General features: G+C 39.1%; 1 protein-coding gene across 5 annotated transcripts; it reads right to left on the reverse strand.

Moving 5' to 3' along the window:
* Positions 1–799: 799 nt before the first annotated feature.
* Positions 800–18,314, reverse strand: LOC124148009. Of its 5 annotated transcripts, XM_048398400.1 has the most exons (18): positions 18,175–18,306; positions 17,718–17,797; positions 10,712–10,798; positions 9,968–10,351; positions 9,436–9,795; positions 8,998–9,030; positions 8,137–8,520; positions 7,605–7,964; positions 7,160–7,192; positions 6,298–6,681; positions 5,766–6,125; positions 5,328–5,360; positions 4,467–4,850; positions 3,935–4,294; positions 3,497–3,529; positions 2,731–2,763; positions 2,291–2,599; positions 800–2,044 (listed from the first exon to the last, which is right to left on the reverse strand). In XM_048398400.1, the coding sequence occupies exons 2-18, from the start codon at positions 17,740–17,742 to the stop codon at positions 1,962–1,964; spliced, it is 3,645 nt and encodes a 1,214-aa protein (XP_048254357.1). In that variant the 5' UTR covers positions 17,743–17,797; positions 18,175–18,306; the 3' UTR covers positions 800–1,961. The 5 variants fall into 5 exon arrangements, with proteins under 5 accessions (XP_048254357.1, XP_048254360.1, XP_048254359.1 ...); XM_048398403.1 differs by lacking the exon at positions 17,718–17,797 and having other exon boundaries at positions 18,175–18,314; XM_048398402.1 differs by lacking the exon at positions 3,497–3,529.
* Positions 18,315–19,301: the final 987 nt, after the last annotated feature.

The raw sequence follows: 19,301 nt of genomic DNA on the forward strand, positions 1-19,301 counted from the left end.
CCGGCTACGTCAAAAGACGGTAATAGATGATACGTGTTGTCACCCTGCTGGCCCTTAGTATAAAGAGGATAGTACAGGGACTTGTCTGCCCAGAGTTTCCGTGGGCAAGCACTCTAAAAACGGCATACGTCCGGACTAGTACAAACAGCCATGCAATACACTTTCCATTTCAGTGCAATAATCTAACAAATATTATAACACTTTCTTAAAGAAAAGAACAGATTCTAGTAGTAGTAGTTCCATCAGGGATTCGAACCCACAATCGCCGAGTGAGGCACCCAATCGCCAGCACACAAAGTGAACGATGCAACCCACTCAGCCACATAGAATCAATGGATGGATACATTTTACCATTTGAATTTATGGTATGTGATGAAAAGGTCATCATATCGCAGTTGTCATATAAATGAACATACATATATGATTTGTAAATTTAATAATGATATTAAATACGTTTCGTGAACATAATGGAAATATTATCAATGTATCTCTTGTGGTTTATGTAACATACATGGAGGATAGTCTCTCTTATCGAGTGGAGACGGGGAGAAAGAGATAATCACGGGATGAGAGAAACATGACATTTCACTAGGCACATGGAATATCCTATTTATTGTATACTTTTTGTGCAGTTGTCTATCGGAAAATTATTTTTTTCGTTACAAATGTAAAACCTTGAAACGTAAACCTAACACGCAGGGACGTTTCACCCGCCCCCTACCCATTTGTAATTGCGACTTCAAAAGTTGTTCCTAGTTTGCAAAATCTTAAAAAAGTATCAACAGTAATAACAAATATATGAGGTCACTGGAACTCTTTATTATACATTTGGATATGATTATATACAAACTCAACTCAACAAAAAAATATTCTTGTAAGCTACGAGACCGCAGTTTGAAGCAAAGGAACACTCGCTGGTCAAGTCACAAAAATGGCGCTTTGCGAAATTGTCAAGTTAAATGAGAACTTTACAATTTCAAACTGGATTGAGAGTTGCGTGCGGCGTTAAACAACGAACAAACAAATAATAATAACGATTTTGGTATATTGTTAAATTAGTTGGAGGATATCGTCCAGTCCTGTTGATTCCACAACACACGTGATATAATGATATAATGCTACAATGTTGCTTGTTTGTGGATATATTGCTGTCATATTATGCCAGACTATAAGCATTATTTTGTAAGGTGACTTGATTGTGAAACAATACCACGAATCATTATATTTCCAGTATTTGGGGGAACCATCTTCTATTCTCCCACCAGGCTGTTCAAACTACACGCCTTTGCAAAGATATATTAAACTAAAGTTACATAAACTGAATAATAAGGTAGTAAAAAATGAAACTATACACATATGACAGTGTCCAAAGATTCCGTTATTTACTACTCACATTTAGATGAAATTATAAGTGCTGATCACCTATTCATAAAATAAATGGGAATTGGCATGGAAAACAAATATAACAGATGTACATAAGTTAAAGCATTGGGCTGATACAAATCTTCCCACACATATTTGCTTATTTGGACATACAAGTGAATTCACTACACCAGCTGAATCATTATCACATCTTAAACCCTTCTCAGATGGTCCAAGCAACTAGGAAAAGCCGAATTTATATTTAACTAGCCAGACACTGTTCAAAATGTTGCTGGATTGACAAAATTTATAAGGAACTTTTTTGTTTTGAATCTACACATCGTTAATCGCTCATGCGGTAGAAACAAAGAGGTCTCAGACTGTCATAACGAAGCAAATTGCTAGGCCGAGCAAATAAGATGATACTATTCTGTCACCAACATACTATTCACATGGATCTCGTATTAAACATAGCTCACACAGTTTTCCTTTATGTTGTTACCATCAAAATATATTTGTTACATAAATATCAAACACATTCACCTGATGTCGTAATAATTAACATAATTTTTGGATCTTGTGAAGTTGTGGGTTTAGTTTTAAAAAAATGACAGAAGTAGAACCACACTGACGCTGATGGCCGCATTCTTCCCCACCATCATGCCTTTTGAGGTTTCACATTCTGAAATATGTTAGACAAAAATATATTTATCATAATCAGTCATCATTGTTATCTTATTCTTGTCCCTTGTTCAGCCTGACATTAAATGAGAATTACCATCATAAATGTCATTAGTGCATTATGCGTCATTATCATTATCATCATCGTCATCCCCATTGACTTCATTTTAGTTGAAAAGATTAGAATCGATGTAAATGGGGGAACTAGTGTTAGCATCATGAGAATATTGATCCAGCAATAATTTACCATCGATTCCCGTGAAACATGTTGAAGTCACAGCCTCGCTCTGACCCGCTAACCCTCCATCCACCAGCAACCGGAAGTAGTATAGAGTGTCTGACTGCAGCCGTGGGACACTGTGTGTCCGTCGCGTCTGAGGAATGCCTGTGTCTGCCGTTACGTTAGTAACACTCCATACAGTTGAGTCTTTCTGCCAAAAGGAAAGAATGAAAACATATCCCCGACTACGTGTGTCACTGTAGGTCCACTGCATCTTAACACTAGAGGCCGTGTGCTCTGTGCAGTAGAAGTCAGTTGGCGGGGAGGGTCTTGCATCTGAAATAAAATAGGTGTCCATCTTGGTCTCAGTTTTATGCTTAGAAATACATGTGGGAGAGTGTGCCCTTCATAATAGCTGTCTCAATGTTTATGTTTTGGGGGGTACAAGAGAATGATGCAATACTCACTGGGTTGAATGGTGGGTGTTCTAGTTGTTGTTTCTGAAAATATAATTAAGATTTATGGTTGTTATGCTGGTACCATATGCCTGGTAACCCACTAAAGTGTACGAATCTGTGTTGGTCATTCGTATTATAGGCAGATTAAAACCAGTAGAAGATCTCTTGCCAATCTCTATGTTAAAGACTTGTGTTATCCCAAGTGCATCTGGTCTACAACGTACAGTCAGCTGAGATGTTGGGTTCCTTCCCCCAATAGTTATTTGTGTTGGTGATGTGGTCAGTCTTGCCCCTGTGACTGAAAAATATTTAACGCAGGAGTCGACAACTTGACAAAATGTCGCGTGATGCATACAGTAATATATCTGCTGTAAAAAGTTTGTAACATTGTAGCAGATCTGACTTTGGTTCAGAAGATGTACACAGATGATTATATTCACACAGCTAAAAGATGCTTTAGTATAAGTATCTTCAATGCATTCTCTATTTTCAGGTACGATTGTTGATACCGGAACCCTATTGTGTCACTTTACCACCCAATGCCAGTGACTAGCTGCTAAGATATCACGAGAATAATAAGTAAGGTTAAACTGAGGCCGTGTGCTCTGTGCAGTAGAAGTCAGTTGGCGGGGAGGGTCTTGCATCTGAAATAAAATAGGTGTCCATCTTGGTCTCAGTTTTATCCTCAGAAAGAAATATGGGATAGTATGCCCTTCATAGTAGCTGTCTCAATGTTTATGTTTTTGGGGGTACATGAGAATGATGCGATACTCACTCGGTTGAATAGTGGTTGTTCTAGTTGTTGGTTCTGAAAATATAATTAAGATTTATGGTTGTTATGCTGGTACCATATGCCTGATAACCTACTTAAGTTTACATTTAAAATCTCTTTGTTTACACCATGGGTGGTGGCACATATGTATAGAATACATATGCTTGTAGTATATATATGACTTATACAAATACATGCTGAATAAAACACCTATTGACACGGTTGCAAAATGTATTTCCATTGTTTACTTGACACTGTTATGCACGTGCTGGCATCTATATTTAAGCTGTACGTGTGTGTTCATGAAGTAAGACTTGATTAATGCTGCCAAGAATAAGATGAATATTGAGTTACGGTTAGTAACATTTTCACATGTTGATATGTATTGACGTTGATAGATTCAAATTGGTCTCAGGACTTAAATATTTAATGAAATCTTACCAATAACAAGAACTGTTTTGTTGTCACTGTAGTCTTCATTAATGACTGAACACCTGAACTGTCTCCCATTGTCTAGATTCGAGACTGTATGAAGCAGTGTTGACGCCCCGTTATACTGACAACCCCCTGACACAGACACGGGAGTAGGAGGCTCATAGGTGATGTTTTGGTCGTTTGGATATCGTGTCCAGGAGGTGAACTCGTTGTCAATAGATCGCCACTCCCATGTCCACAGGTTCTGGAGATTGTTGTTATCAAACTGGTTCCCGATCCTCCCAGTGCATCTGAATGAGATCAGCTGACCATTGTCATAACTGACACTGTCGGGAGTGGGGAACATCTCTATCTGCTCTGGGTAAGCTGTAAGATATAATAGAATCACTGATGATCATCGGTGAGCAGTTTACGACAAAGAATGTCAATACTTTGAAACACTGATGCATGTTGACGTCAGATGTGTTTTCTGAATTACTCAAAAACAGTGTAAGGACATCTAACACATTATATTGATAGTAACTATAAACATAAGTACTTCTAGCTGTGATGTTGGTGGTTGTCTCATCACTTCCAGCTGTCCCCGCCAAGTATAGGGTGGAGCAATAGTATGTAGAAGCAGCATCAGTACATCTCAGATCTGTCAGGATGAACTGTATGCTTCCTGTTGCTCCAGTAATAGAACCTGAGGCTGTCATCCGCTGTTGTAGGCCTGTGTCCACTACTTGTACTGACGAATCTGTGCTGCCTGTTCGTATTACAGGCAGATGAAAACCAGTAGAAGATTTCTTGCCAATCTCTATGCTATAGACTTGTGTTATCCCAGGTGCATCTGGACTACAACGTACAGTCAGCTGAGATGTTGGGCCACTTCCCCCAATAGTTATTTGTGTTGGTGATGTGGTCAGTCTTGCCCCTGTGACTGAAAAATATTTAACGCAGGAGTCGACAACTTGACAAAATGTCGCGTGATGCATACAGTAATATATCTGCTGTAAACAGTTGGTAACATTGTGGCAAATTTGATTTTGGTTCAGAAGATGTACACAGATGATTATATTCACACAGCTAAAAGATGCTTTAGTATAAGTATCTTCAATGCATTCTCTATTTTCAGGTACGATTGTTGATACCGGAACCCTATTGTGTCACTTTACCACCCAATGCCAGTGACTAGCTGCTAAAATATCACGAGAATAATAAGTAAGGTAAAACTGAGGCCGTGTGCTCTGTGCAGTTGAAGTCAGTTGGCGGGGAGGGGCTTGCATCTTAAATGAAATAGGTGTCCATCTTGGTCTCAGTTTTATCCTCAGAAAGAAATATGGGATAGTATGCCCTTCATAGAAGCTGTCTCAATGTTTATGTTTTTGGGGGTACATGAGAATGATGCGATACTCACTCGGTTGAATAGTGGTTGTTCTAGTTGTTGGTTCTGAAAATATAATTAAGATTTATGGTTGTTATGCTGGTACCATATGCCTGATAACCCACTTAAGTTTACATTTAAAATCTCTTTGTTTACACCATGGGTGGTGGCACATATGTATAGAATACATATGCTTGTAGTATATATATGACTTATACAAATACATGCTGAATAAAACACCTATTGACACGGTTGCAAAATGTATTTCCATTGTTTACTTGACACTGTTATGCACGTGCTGGCATCTATATTTAAGCTGTACGTGTGTGTTCATGAAGTAAGACTTGATTAATGCTGCCAAGAATAAAATGAATATTGAGTTATGGTTAGTAACATGTCCACTTGTTGAAATGTATTGACGTTAATAGATTCAAATTGGTCTCAGGACTTAAATATTAAATGAAATCTTACCAATAACAAGAACTGTTTTGTTGTCACTGTAGTCTTCATTAATGACTGAACACCTGAACTGTCTCCCATTGTCTAGATTCGAGACTGTATGAAGCAGTGTTGACGCCCCGTTATACTGACAACCCCCTGACACAGACACGGGAGTAGGAGGCTCATAGGTGATGTTTTGGTCGTTTGGATATCGTGTCCAGGAGGTGAACTCGTTGTCTATAGATCGCCACTCCCATGTCCACAGGTTCTGGAGATTGTTGTCATCAAACTGGTTCCCGATCCTACCAGTGCATCTGAATGAGATCAGCTGACCATTGTCATAACTGACCCTGTCGGGAGTGGGGAACATCTCTATCTGCTCTGGGTAAGCTGTAAGATATAATAGAATCACTGATGTTCATTGATGAGCAGTTTACGACAAAGAATGTCAATACTTTGAAACACTGATGCATGTTGACGTCAGATGTGTTTTCTGAATTACTCAAAAACAGTGTAAGGACATCTAACACATTATATTGATAGTAACTATAAACATAAGTACTTCTAGCTGTGATGTTGGTTGTTGTCTCATCACTTCCAGCTGTCCCCGCCAAGTATAGGGTGGAGCAATAGTATGTAGAAGCAGCATCAGTACATCTCAGATCTGTCAGGATGAACTGTATGCTTCCTGTTGCTCCAGTAATAGAACCTGAGGCTGTCATCCGCTGTTGTAGGCCTGTGTCCACTACTTGTACTGACGAATCTGTGCTGCCCATTCGTATTACAGGCTGATTAGAACCAGTAGAAGATTTCTTGCCAATCTCTATGCTGAACACTAGTGTTATCCCAGGTGCATCTGGACTACAACGTAAAGTCAGCTGAGATGTTGGGTTACTTCCCCCAATAGTTATTTGTGTTGGTGATGTGGTCAGTCTTGCCCCTGTGACTGAAACATATTTAACACAGGAGTTGACAACTTGACAAAATGTCGCGTGATGCATACAGTAATATATCTGCTGTAAACAGTTGGTAACATTGTAGCAGATTTGATTTTGGTTCAGAAGATGTACACAGATGATTATATTCACACAGCTAAAAGATGCTTTAGTATAAGTATCTTCAATGCATTCTCTATTTTCAGGTACGATTGTTGATACCGGAACCCTATTGTGTCACTTTACCACTCAATGCCAATTGACTAGCTGCTAAAATATCACGAGAATAATAAGTAAGGTAAAACTGAGGCCGTGTGCTCTGTGCAGTTGAAGTCAGTTGGCGGGGAGGGGCTTGCATCTAAAATGAAATAGGTGTCCATCTTGGTCTCAGTTTTATCCTCAGAAAGAAATATGGGATAGTGTGCCTTTCATAGTAGCTGTCTCAATGTTGATGTTTTTGGGGGTACATGAGAATGATGCGATACTCACTCGGTTGAATAGTGGTTGTTCTAGTTGTTGGTTCTGAAAATATAATTAAGATTTATGGTTGTTATGCTGGTACCATATGCCTGATAACCTACTTAAGTTTACATACAAAATCTCTTTGTTTACACCATGGGTAGTGGCACATATGTATAGAATACATATGCATGTAGTATATATATGACTTATAACAAATACATGTACATGCTGAATAAAAAACCTATTGACACGGTTGCAAAATGTATTTCCATTGTTTACTTGACACTGTTATGCACGTGCTGGCATCTATATTTAAGCTGTACGTGTGTGTTCATGAAGTAAGACTTGATTAATGCTGCCAAGAATAAGATGAATATTGAGTTACGGTTAGTAACATTTTCACATGTTGATATGTATTGACGTTGATAGATTCAAATTGGTCTCAGGACTTAAATATTTAATGAAATCTTACCAATAACAAGAACTGTTTTGTTGTCACTGTAGTCTTCATTAATGACTGAACACCTGAATTGTCTCCCATTGTCTAGATTCGAGACTGTATGAAGCAGTGTTGACGCCCCGTTATACTGACAACCCCCTGACACAGACACAGGAGTAGGAGGCTCATAGGTGATGTTTTGGTCGTTTGGATATCGTGTCCAGGAGGTGAACTCGTTGTCTATAGATCGCCACTCCCATGTCCACAGGTTCTGGAGATTGTTGTTATCAAACTGGTTCCCGATCCTCCCAGTGCATCTGAATGAGATCAGCTGACCATTGTCATAACTGACACTGTCGGGAGTGGGGAACATCTCTATCTGCTCTGGGTAAGCTGTAAGATATAATAGAATCACTGATGATCATCGGTGAGCAGTTTACGACAAAGAATGTCAATACTTTGAAACACTGATGCATGTTGACGTCAGATGTGTTTTCTGAATTACTCAAAAACAGTGTAAGGACATCTAACACATTATATTGATAGTAACTATAAACATAAGTACTTCTAGCTGTGATGTTGGTGGTTGTCTCATCACTTCCAGCTGTCCCCGCCAAGTATAGGGTGGAGCAATAGTATGTAGAAGCAGCATCAGTACATCTCAGATCTGTCAGGATGAACTGTATGCTTCCTGTTGCTCCAGTAATAGAACCTGAGGCTGTCATCCGCTGTTGTAGGCCTGTGTCCACTACTTGTACTGACGAATCTGTGCTGCCCATTCGTATTACAGGCAGATTAGAACCAGTAGAAGATTTCTTGCCAATCTCTATGCTATAGACTTGTGTTATCCCAGGTGCATCTGGACTACAACGTACAGTCAGCTGAGATGTTGGGCCACTTCCCCCAATAGTTATTTGTGTTGGTGATGTGGTCAGTCTTGCCCCTGTGACTGAAAAATATTTAACGCAGGAGTCGACAACTTGACAAAATGTCGCGTGATGCATACAGTAATATATCTGCTGTAAACAGTTGGTAACATTGTGGCAAATTTGATTTTGGTTCAGAAGATGTACACAGATGATTATATTCACACAGCTAAAAGATGCTTTAGTATAAGTATCTTCAATGCATTCTCTATTTTCAGGTACGATTGTTGATACCGCAACCCTATTGTGTCACTTTACCACCCAATGCCAGTGACTAGCTGCTAAAATATCACGAGAATAATAAGTAAGGTAAAACTGAGGCCGTGTGCTCTGTGCAGTTGAAGTCAGTTGGCGGGGAGGGGCTTGCATCTTAAATGAAATAGGTGTCCATCTTGGTCTCAGTTTTATCCTCAGAAAGAAATATGGGATAGTATGCCCTTCATAGTAGCTGTCTCAATGTTTATGTTTTTGGGGGTACATGAGAATGATGCGATACTCACTCGGTTGAATAGTGGTTGTTCTAGTTGTTGGTTCTGAAAATATAATTAAGATTTATGGTTGTTATGCTGGTACCATATGCCTGATAACCTACTTAAGTTTACATTTAAAATCTCTTTGTTTACACCATGGGTGGTGGCACATATGTATAGAATACATATGCTTGTAGTATATATATGACTTATACAAATACATGCTGAATAAAACACCTATTGACACGGTTGCAAAATGTATTTCCATTGTTTACTTGACACTGTTATGCACGTGCTGGCATCTATATTTAAGCTGTACGTGTGTGTTCATGAAGTAAGACTTGATTAATGCTGCCAAGAATAAAATGAATATATAGTTATGGTTAGTAACATGTCCACTTGTTGAAATGTATTGACGTTAATAGATTCAAATTGGTCTCAGGACTTAAATATTAAATGAAATCTTACCAATAACAAGAACTGTTTTGTTGTCACTGTAGTCTTCATTAATGACTGAACACCTGAACTGTCTCCCATTGTCTAGATTCGAGACTGTATGAAGCAGTGTTGACGCCCCGTTATACTGACAACCCCCTGACACAGACACGGGAGTAGGAGGCTCATAGGTGATGTTTTGGTCGTTTGGATATCGTGTCCAGGAGGTGAACTCGTTGTCTATAGATCGCCACTCCCATGTCCACAGGTTCTGGAGATTGTTGTCATCAAACTGGTTCCCGATCCTACCAGTGCATCTGAATGAGATCAGCTGACCATTGTCATAACTGACCCTGTCGGGAGTTGGGAACATCTCTATCTGCTCTGGGTAAGCTGTAAGATATAATAGAATCACTGATGTTCATTGATGAGCAGTTTACGACAAAGAATGTCAATACTTCGAAACACTGATGCATGTTGACGTCAGATGTGTTTTCTGAATTACTCAAAAACAGTGTAAGGACATCTAACACATTATATTGATAGTAACTATAAACATAAGTACTTCTAGCTGTGATGTTGGTGGTTGTCTCATCACTTCCAGCTGTCCCCGCCAAGTATAGGGTGGAGCAATAGTATGTAGAAGCAGCATCAGTACATCTCAGATCTGTCAGGATGAACTGTATGCTTCCTGTTGCTCCAGTAATAGAACCTGAGGCTGTCATCCGCTGTTGTAGGCCTGTGTCCACTACTTGTACTGACGAATCTGTGCTGCCCATTCGTATTACAGGCTGATTAGAACCAGTAGAAGATTTCTTGCCAATCTCTATGCTGAACACTAGTGTTATCCCAGGTGCATCTGGACTACAACGTAAAGTCAGCTGAGATGTTGGGTTACTTCCCCCAATAGTTATTTGTGTTGGTGATGTGGTCAGTCTTGCCCCTGTGACTGAAACATATTTAACACAGGAGTTGACAACTTGACAAAATGTCGCGTGATGCATACAGTAATATATCTGCTGTAAACAGTTGGTAACATTGTAGCAGATTTGATTTTGGTTCAGAAGATGTACACAGATGATTATATTCACACAGCTAAAAGATGCTTTAGTATAAGTATCTTCAATGCATTCTCTATTTTCAGGTACGATTGTTGATACCGCAACCCTATTGTGTCACTTTACCACCCAATGCCAGTGACTAGCTGCTAAAATATCACGAGAATAATAAGTAAGGTAAAAATGATTTACAGCTAACAATTTAAACAGTCACAGCTTCACAAACGATACCTCTTTTTCCGACAACTTACTTCCAGAGACAAAAGTAATGCATGTCAGAAGACCAAGCGGATGACAACACTTCATTGTTTCTTTCTTCCAAATGCGAATTCCTGTTCCTGAAACATGTCAAGCGAGTATCCAGTTGATGTGTTTTTTTCTCCCAAGTTATAGCAACACATTATCCAACAATCTAACAATCTATTTATTTTCACCATTGATATATTTGGTATTTTAAAAAGAATGATCAACCGAAATTTTACATTTCTTTCACCACTGCCAGCAAACCTTTGAAACTATTATATACCTGAACAACAAACTGTTCATCTATTCCCCTCCCTAGAAATCAATTGGGTGCACCCGAGTGTATGTTGGCTATGTTTTTCTAGATAAGATCTAACTTCACCCGTAGTTTATTTACAAACAATCTAACTATCTATCAAGCTGCAGCACACCAAGGTGAGGTGAAATGGTGTTTAACGTCGCGTCCAAGATTATTGCTCTTATATAGCGACGTGCATGTACGTGTGTGTGTTTGTGTGGCTGCTTGTACTAGTTCGGACTGATGCCGATTTATAGTGCTAGCTCACTGAGATACCATACCACAGTTTAACATAAATACCCCGCTCAGACACAGTATACTGACTCCGATCCGACCAGTCCGTGTTTTAGCCCCTGAATGCCGTGCGCCAGACAGGGTAACAACAAGTACCATCTTTCAACGTCTTTTGGTATGACGCGGTTGGGGATCGAACCCCGGACCTTCCGCTCTCTGGGCGGACGCTCTACCACTAGACCACGGTGGCGGTCTGCAGCACACCAAGAGTAGATGTAGCATGTATTATACATCATACATGGAATGTACTGGCATTATTAACAACCGACCCCACATGTGAAAGCAGTCCATCCTTTGTATCTCCTAAATGACGTTAAACATAATAATAATGTGATGATAATGTCAATATTTATAATGCGCCAAATCCATGACCAAAAACGTATCCAAAGCGCTACATGCCATATCAAAGTAAAACACTTAATTTATTTAGCATGGGTGAGATGGAAATGGCTATGCCAAGGATAGGAAAGTTACGTACACTACAACCTAAAAGTCTTTTACTTTATTTTGCAAAACTTCCGCAGACGGGGACTACGCAGAATGTGTGTAAAACTTTGGCGTAGCTACGCGGGGACTACGCAGAATGTATGTAAAACTTTGGCGTACCTACGCGGGGACTACGCAGAATGTGTGTAAAATTTTGGCGTGCCTACGCGGGGACTAATGTGTGTAAAACTCCTGAGGCACTGCGGAGTATCTGCGAAACTAATTGCCCCTTTCATGGGACCAATTAGTTTTATGACCCCCGGACGTCGGCGGCACAGGCGTTGTGTTGGAAGACAAGTGATACATGTACATCTCATATGGTGACTGTTTTTCACTATTCATATTCTAATTTCATTCACAACACTACGCCATTCGTGGTACGAGTTGAAAACGCTAGCCAATTAAAACTGTATATATACTATAAAATATAAACCTATATATACTATAAAATTGTGTTCACTTTAACGTCGTATACGACCTCGACCTTCGCGAGCGAGTTGAATGGTCCATGTATATCCATTGGAACGAAATGTAGAACGGGTGTATACGTTTTTGTTTTGGACAAAATACACGTAGGGTTTAGAAATATGGTTATAAAACTAATTTCATTTTAATTTCTTTCATTCAAAATATCATTGAAAACTAAATAATGCTTGAAAAATAGAGCTGACTTGATGGGAAATGTGACGTTAGCCAGCTGAGACTGTACATGTGGACACACAGTTGCACCGATTACAGCTTACATGTGGACTCTTTATTCAACCATGAATGTACAAGAAATGATATGTAACAATTCTCTCAGTACATTAGAACACGGTTATAACGAACACGGATATAGCGAACAAACGGATACAACGAACTGTTAAAAAATCCTCGATTTATCTCCAATATAATATCATATAAACTTTACTCGTATAACGAACTCTCTGTACTTATAACATGTTTGGATGTTATCGGTTCTGCGTTCTGAGATACAGTGATGTACGTATCTACTCCAATGGACAATACATATATATATATATATATAATAATTTAAAAAAGAAATGACAACTCTCTGCTGGAATGATGAGGCAAGAATCGTAAAATGGATGACTAGACGAATCATCTATTCATACCCGATAAAAAACAGCCGGAGTTTAGTAAGTGACTACATGTACGCCATCCCTATTAATCAAAGCTGTCAATGAACTGAAAATCATATCTCTCGGAGACCCAAAGTAACGCTGAGTTACCAAGTTTTATTCAGTACAATATTTACTACAATTCAAAATACTTCAGAGTTTCATTTTTCAGAGAAACGACATACACTTAAGAATGACATTACTTCTGTATGTGAGTGCACTAATACTTGGCATCTCAGTTCTCAGCTTCAAAATGCTTCACACAGGTGGTATATCTGGATGTGTGTACATGGAAGTATACGCATAGCATGACAAACACTTGCTAATCGTCTGTGTTGTTTATGCAATATCCTATCTTTAGAGACCGCTTGTGCACACGCAAGTTTGTTCAGTAAAATAGTTTTAAAATTAAAATCTATTTGATTGAGCCATTTTCTCTCTATCCTGTTGGGCCCGTTAATGTTGCTTCATCTTATTGCTCATGTCAGTGTTGCCAATGTTTCTCCTTCCTAATCGAACGGCATAACATTTCAGGTCATAACCATCATCTAAAACACAACACATGATGCCAAGACATGTTTTATTTGTCTGTATTGTCTGTACGGTTTACAATTGATTTTATTAGTCCTTGAATCTTATATCTAGTGCATATGTTCACAAACAGGGCCGTTAGCTAATAAGGATGTAACATCCAGTTGATCGACCAGTTATCTTACTTAACTGTTTTGTATCAATTTACAATTAATATTCTGAAAAAGACGGTTCAACGACAGTTGTGACAGGGAGAATTGTATGGTAGCTGAAGCAGACAGATTGACAGCCGTTGTTTACGAGAGTTGCGTGCATCCTTCCACACTGACACCGCAAGTTTTTTGTGTACCGATTTCATAACACTGACTAACTTTTTAAGACTGAGTTGTTCACTGAGAGTTACACTCGACTCCCAAGATACCAGCGATGGATACTTGCTTCCCTGAGATGTGGTTCCCTAAAACTGGAGATTGAAACGGGCCGATACTGCCCCCCCCCCCTATCCCGGCTACACAACGCTTTTGTAAATATTGTACAGACCAAGTTGAAGACGAAACCCACTTTCTTTTACACTGTCCCTTTTATGACGATATTCGTACATCTTATCTTAAGAATATGTTCTATCCTACACCTGTAGATATCACCATTTTAAATAACCATTGTAACTTACCACTATTAGGAAGCATGTGCTTCAAAATGTTTATGCGTAGAAAATTATTTTATGTATAATTTAACAATATATTTAACTCTTTATCTTATCATTTACATTCTTAATATTTATATTCCTAAATAATGACTATGATTATAATATTATGTATAACTTTATCTCATTTTACATTATTTTATAAAGCACTTATATTTGTGTAAGATATAGTCTCTCGTAACCCCCCTGGGTGGCATTTGTACTTTTAAGTTTTTAGATATTTAAAATGCTTTATTTAAACCCCTGCTGTACAAATGGTGAGACTTTAATAAACTATATTGTATTGTATTGTATTGTATTGTACTAACAAGGTGGGGAAATGGGATGGTAGTTCACGCGAAACGGACAACACTGTCTGTGTCTGCTGGGCTGCGCCTTTGCTATCGCCTCCAAACACACATGTAACAGAATGAACCATTATGCGATGATACACATCGGGAACGCGGTGTTTATCAAGGCACCAATTCATCTTTCATAAACTTTTGATACTTTGCACCTAATATATCCACAATTAACGAAAATATGTCATACATGTATCTACAAAAGTATATATACAGGCAAGGTATTTGCACCTAGCATAACTGTTTATTCACGCGTGGTGTAGCAGATTGTAATTGAACGAGACCAGGTATTGTAGACGCACCGACTCTGTAATTAGATACACAACATCCTCTTAGGCGAGTGACATTGTGTATTCAAGAGTAAACTGACCTAATTATAAGAAGAGACTTTTACTGAAGGTATTAATCAATCCGCATATACAGAGAGACAGTTACAATGAATTGCGATTCCTAACACCATGAACGTGTATTCGTGAACAACTTTAAAAAATCGTTAAACAATTAAAAAAACTAAAAACAGTATCTACTCCTAATTATAAGGATCTCCCTTACAGATTAGACATTATACAACGTACAAGTGAGAATATGGGAATTATCATAAGAAGGCTGTTTTTTTTCCCAATTTCAAATCAATTTCAAGTGCTCAAGCATTTAAAAGTGTTTGTGTCCCAATATTCATTCAATTATTCATCAATCGGCGGAATATCATATCACTAATTTCGAGCATCCCCGCACCCAAATATTGTACATGGTATACATTCATTGTAAAGGTCTACATTAGAAAACTCAAACCCCAGTATGTCTGTGACTTGGTTACAAATGATAGTGTACAACTTCTCCAGCAGAATGAACATGGTGAGGTGAGGTGAAATTGGGTTAAACGTCGCGTCCAAGATTATTGCACTTACATAGCGGCGTGCATGCACGTGTATGTGTGTGTGTGGATGCTTGTACTAGTCTGGACTGATGCCGATTTATAGTGCTAGGTCACTGAGATACCATGCCACAGTTTCACATGAATACCCCACTCAGTCGCAGTATACTGACTCCGAACCGACAGGTCCTTGTTTTAGCCCCTTAATGCCGTGCGCCAGACAGGGTAGCAACAAGTACCATCTTTTAACGTCTTTTTGTATGACGCGGCCAGGGATCGAACCCCGGACCTTCCGCTCTCTGGGCGGACGCTCTACCACAAGACCACGGTGGCGGTCAGAAGAATGAACATGGATGGAAATCAAATGTCATACAAGGGAGGTGATGATAACGGAATCACACAACAAGTTCCAAGGCTTATCCCCACTTGGAATATAAATGGGGGGATTGCGAAAGTTTCGATTTTTCACTTGACTGAAATAACTACATATATATCGTATATACACAATAGGTAAATACCACACGTCAGAACAATTAAACCTGGTTATTTATTATCATAAAACTAACAATATTTAAACGCACGTTTAACTTTAATCATCATACAGTTATTTTCGCTTGAGTGTTGAACACATTATACATGACATCGTGTTGCCACACTGCCACATGTGCCACACTGAACTGATCATTCTGAACATAATATTGATATACGTCGGTTATTAAAGAGTCCAGCAACATATCCACAGGATAATATACATGTAGATGCACCAGATTACAGGGTTCTCATTGTACTCATATGGGACATTAAACCGAATTTTAGCGTAAATAATGCTTCAACTACCATCCGACGCATTCACGAAAGCTTTTTAATATCTGGAGAAAAACACAAAGATGCACTGACTTAGATGCACTGACGACAATTGATGTACATAATACATAATTACAAATTAATACAAGATAGTAAGCTGTCTTACTGACCGTGTGTCTGATTGTAATACCCTGTGCAGTACGTGTAAACGTGTTTGAATGTACACGTTCTTCTGTTATGTCACAATGACACTGAGCATATGTTACGCACAGAAAGATCCATATGTTATAGTTGTTTATTATTTAAATAATATGGGAATTAAAGTATATGTGTCTACGCGTATATAATAATGAGTTCAGTAGTATAGGTAATAGGGGTTCTGGCTCACTTCCACTGGAGCCGGATTTATATACCTATACTGCTACTACAGGGTGCATTTTTTATGCCAAAATGATTATGCGATTCAACGATAGTCATAAGTCGTATTAAAAGAAACATCAATATTAATTAATAATGAATAAAATTTATTATAGCCCACGAGGATATTGGAAAGGTGTAGGAGCAATAAAAAAATTAGCCACCGCGGCTAAGGTATCTAAAGATGTGGCCAAGGATTGGTTAAAGAAACAAGCGATGTGACAAATATATTTACCAGCACCGCGTTATATACCGAGGAAGAAGTTTGATATTTTTACAACAAATGAAGTTCATCAGGCTGACCTCTTGTTTCTTCGCCACGATAAGGTAAGATAAGGTAAGATAAGGTAAGACGTCAGCTGCTTCCTTTCACAGACCATTCATTCACATGGACTCCTTCTCCACTAATTATAATATTAAGTCCCCATGGTACCGAGTGTGGTGATCTGCCTTCAGTTGCTGGCGATCTAAGCCCATTTTCACATTGTGTTGTTGAAGGCTAATATATGTTTACATGCTCTAAATGGCAAACTAGTTTTACGTACATCTGTGATATTCGAGTTATTATAACTGTCCTTCAGAGACAGGATTTTATACAGTGTAAACATTCAGTTTAAACATTCATCTTTAATGTAAATATTTGTCTCGTCACGATATGGCTGAAACATTGCCAATGTGACGTTAAATATTAACTCACCCACTCATTATATAATTGTAAATATAAGCAACAAAATCCTTTCCATGCTCATAATAAACATCCACCAAAAGCAGAGTCGATTGTACAACTCCAACTACATCATGTGTTAATGAATCGTTAATGAATCGTTATCAAATAGTGATGATACCAGGTGTTCCTGCTCCACCAGTGTTACACGTCAGAAACACATGCAAAGGCAATGTAGTTGTTCACCTAAAAACACGGGAACATATGGGACAGGTCAAAATAGAGAACTGCATCGCGATCAGACATACTTTTTGCGATTGATGTGTCAAATTTGGAAATATCCTCCACGTCATTACGTTTTTATACAGTATCGAGATATGATACATAGAAGTAAACATGTCTTTATCTTTCCTCTATCTTTCTTAGAATTGTGGATACAACTATGACTGCGACTGTGCCTTGAAACAGATAACACACATACCTGTGCATGTGATCTCACCCACCATTGAGAGTCCCAGCCTGTATGATTTACTTCCTTGTTGAGCAAATTAATTCCTTGTCCTGAATGCAGCAGGTATAGCATTTTGACAGTTGTATTAGAAACAACTTATGTGTAAATATATCTCGGTTCATGGTGACAGTGTCAATAGAGTGGAATACATTTTGGTAAGACTGTTTATACAGGAATCTACCCATTGTAGGGGAAGGGTGGGTGGGTGGGTGGGGGGGATGGGTAGTATTCATGACTATGGTCACACAGATACCAACATGTAACAACAAGTGAATATCCCTCCTAAAGGCTGCGGGTAGGCAGGACATGCTTTCTCCTTTTGCGAACACCTGGTATCATCACTGATATTCTTCGGCGTTGAGCTTATATTTCTACAACGATCATACAAACTACATTAATGAACATTATGAACCTTAAACACACATACCTGTACCTGCGATCTCACCCACCACTAGAAGTCCCAGCCTGCCCTATAATCCTCTACAGATCTGCGTTAGAATGCAGAGAGAGGGATCCGCCCACCATGGCCACTGTAGTGGAACAAGTGGTTGTGGTGACATTGTTGATGTGGTCGTGGGTATAGGGAGGAGCAAACATTAGGACACAGGGAAGTATAACCTGTAAGGGAGCAACCATTTCATTTCTGGTTGGGGGAGGTTTCTTAAAATATACAAACCCCTCTTTCACCTATTTTATTTATATATGCCTCGCATTGTAGGAAAAAATATATTCTTTTTTTCAGACTGTGTGTATTTCAATTTTGTGAAGCAAAGGTAAGTTAAAAAGTTATTCTAATTTTAGTGTGACCTGGCCAAGGCTCTGTAAAACTGCGGTGGCATAGAGGACGAATGATATTTTGGCATCTCAAAAACCAGTTGCATTGGGCTAAGGGGTCTAGTCAGTATTGGCTAGCTTCTCGTCTAGGAGAGAATAAACTCTCACTCATATCCCACGCTGCCTTGCGTCTGTTCCATCCATTGGTAAGGCTGAAGGAGTCGGAGTCCCTTATGCAGTAAGTTGTTATCTTCAAAACCCCTCATGCAGCTCTTACTACGCCGTTAATACCAAGTAGTATTGTATTTTTCCCTTCCCTTGTTTCTATCAGCGATACGTGGAGAGTTGGGACCTCTTGAAATGGCATCACACTGCCCAGGTCTGTGACCTGGAGCGGTAACTCCTCCAGCATCAACTCACGGTAACCGACAGGCTGGTAGCAGTACTCCTCCGATAAGTCTATCTTTATTGGCGTAGAATATAGCCCCAGCGGCTGCTTCCGATAGTGGAGAGTATCAATGCATTGTGCTCTGGTATGTCTGACCCGCAGACTGTAAACTTTGCACCAAATAAGAGAACATAGCAGGACGAAAGAAACTCATGAAGCCAGCTCTTTGGTTGGGATGCTCGTATATTAGCACCATGACGACAGGATTGTCAGTGGACCTGTCAGTGGATGAGGGATGTACCCAAGACTGCTCTCATCCACAACAAACTCTGAAGACTACAAGTGGACATCGCCTTGCTACAGGGCCTGCTCAAACCAGCAAGCATGGTGTC

The sequence above is a fragment of the Haliotis rufescens genome, unplaced genomic scaffold (assembly GCF_023055435.1).
Source record: "Haliotis rufescens isolate VD_foot unplaced genomic scaffold, xgHalRufe1.0.p SCAF_18, whole genome shotgun sequence".
NCBI classification, from domain to species: domain Eukaryota; kingdom Metazoa; phylum Mollusca; class Gastropoda; order Lepetellida; family Haliotidae; genus Haliotis; species Haliotis rufescens.